The sequence below is a fragment of the Mus musculus genome, chromosome 1 (assembly GCF_000001635.26).
Source record: "Mus musculus strain C57BL/6J chromosome 1, GRCm38.p6 C57BL/6J".
In the NCBI taxonomy this organism is placed as follows: Eukaryota; Metazoa; Chordata; class Mammalia; order Rodentia; family Muridae; genus Mus; species Mus musculus.
Genome location: NC_000067.6, coordinates 161,416,244 through 161,418,644, shown reverse-complemented (window position 1 = coordinate 161,418,644; position 2,401 = coordinate 161,416,244). Strand labels below are relative to the sequence as shown.

General features: G+C 41.1%; 1 protein-coding gene across 1 annotated transcript in view; it reads right to left on the bottom strand.

The window, feature by feature from the left end:
* Positions 1-438: 438 nt before the first annotated feature.
* The window catches only part of Tnfsf4 (tumor necrosis factor (ligand) superfamily, member 4), a 22,769-nt gene continuing 20,806 nt past the window's right edge, over positions 439-2,401 (bottom strand). The window contains exon 3 of the mRNA NM_009452.2: positions 439-1,698. Coding sequence (NP_033478.1) covers positions 1,307-1,698 — 392 coding nt within the window. The 3' untranslated portion in view covers positions 439-1,306. The remainder of the gene's footprint in view (positions 1,699-2,401) is intronic.

The following is a 2,401-nucleotide window of genomic DNA, read 5'->3' as shown; positions in this document are numbered from 1 at the left end:
TAAGTCCAAAATTTTAAAAACAAAACACACATTTTCTTAAATATTGCCCATAGTTATAAACATTTACTTTTTCAGCTGTTACTTGTTAGGTAATAACAACTTTGCAAAACAAAGTCAATAACAAAAATGTAAACACACACAGAGTTTCCTGAGACACTAAGACAGGGATCACAGAATACCTTGCCCAGTGTGTAGCCCATGGCAGGCTTTCCAGTAGTAACACCCGTGGTTATCCCATTTATGTAACATTTTTATTCAGCTTCTTTTAATAACAGATTAAAACAGAGTGAGAATATAACTATAAATGCATAAGAAAAAATATAAAATTATCAGACAGAAAAATCCAAATACAACTGAATTCACTTAGTATCAAGATCAATAGCCTTCAGACTTAAGAAGTTTAAGAGATAAGCACTGTATTTGTAGCACAATGTAATCCTTGTGGGGATATGAAACCATCTGGAAATGTTTCAATCTTCTATTGAAAATGGTCCAAAAATATAACTAAAAATTTTAAAATTATCAAAAATTTACCTAAAAGTTTTGGAGAGAGAACCTACAAAAACAGTCTTGCTCAGACTGTGAAAAATCCTTCTTGGCCTTTATCCTGAGACATCCAGTTCACTCTCATCCTGTATAATAAAAATAGCCCTCAGGGTAAAATCTCTCGTATACTCTGCAAAATAAACAAAGCTCTCCTGGTTTTCTTTGCATCGCTGACGTGGTTCTTTGGTGGGTATCATAGTCCCTAGGTAGTTCTTTGAAGGAAGTTGTCTTTTATGTGTATTCAGGGGCCAGGAAAAGAGTGCACCTTGTTGCTTAAACAGTCATCTTCAAGTCCTGCTTTCCACGGGGTAATCTTCTTTCCAAGCCCCCCATGAGATGAGAGACAGTTTTAGGCAACATGTAAACTTCTATCACCTTAACCTTGAAGAGAGCACTCCAGCTCCTACTGGCCGGTGGACACCACCCTTTCCATGTTTTGCTTTCTTTTGACAACATCAAAATTCTAGAAGATAGCAATCAAGCGCCATTTTCAGTGGCAGATGTTTATTACGATGAGCTTCTGACCGACAGAAGCAATGTGTCTTGAAGAGACATTTATTTTTTTTTTCATTCCCAGAACAGCTCTTAGCAGGCTCAAGGCAATCCTGGGAATGAGAGGTCAACTGTTATGTAAGACATGATTTAAATATCCCTGAGTGAGGAAGTAGGGTAGGCTCTGCATTCAGTCACATCTCATGAGCAGGATGCACTCATCTCTCTCGAGAAAGAACCTGTGTCCCGTCCACCCTCAGAGTGGAATTCACAGTGGTACTTGGTTCACAGTGCTGTGGTAAGATCCTTCAGGAGCACAGTATCCAGGCGTTAGCTGGACAACAATCAGCTCCCCATCATTTATCTGGAGGTGTTCGCAGAGAGTATCAGGAGCATTTACAGTCAGGTAAACTTTATCTTTGAAAGCCAAAGAGGCCACCACAGTGAAGACAATCCTTCGACCATCGTTCAGCATTGGAATAGAGATGGGATTATGATCCTCCCGGAAATGAAGGTCAATCTTGACCTCCTGGAAAAAGGAGCCCTTCAGGTAGATGATATAAAGCCCATCGCACTTGATGACAACCGAATTGTTCTGCACCTCCATAGTTTGATACTCATTCTTGTATGAGCTGATGAATAGTTGCCCATCCTCACATCCTGAAAAGAATTGAAAAACAAGATTATCCCTAACAAAATATGAGATAAGAACCCTCCAGTGTGGCTAGAACAGAAGAAGAAAAAGTAACAAGGAGGGAGACTTTGGAAAAAATGAAAGCAAAAGAGTGCTGTAGTATAGTGATGTCTCAAACCAGCTGTGTCTGTGGGGTAGAGGGAAAGGCAGAGCCAATGTCAGTCTTCAAGAGAGTGTAAGATGAGGTTTAGGAGTCAGAGCTGAGAGATTAAAGCCATTGTCACCTCAGGCATATGGCAGGACAGACAGGTTCCAATATCCCCTGATTTTTTTCAAAAGCAAGAAATGACAGGCATCTTCAATGCTTACTCTCCAGCTGAGTGCATAGACTAAAACAAAGGTTGGCAGGAGTGGGGCAGCAGGGCCTACATTGCCTTGGTCCTGACCATCTCTGATTATCTTGACTCAGAGCAACTACATCTAGCCTAGCCGTTCCCTACACCTTTCCACCTGACCATGAAGTCCCTATTTTCCACATGCCCCTGGGAATCAGACTCACTGATAGCATCACTAAGTGGTCTTTGGCAACTTTCCAATAAACTCAGGATGCTTGTGGAATCAAAGTGGGCACAGTCCCAGGAAACAGGGAGAAAGAGGTCAAAGATATAGCCATGTGCTTCTTCCTTCTACCTCCTATAACTAGCATTTCCTGGAAGGTGACTTGGGAAG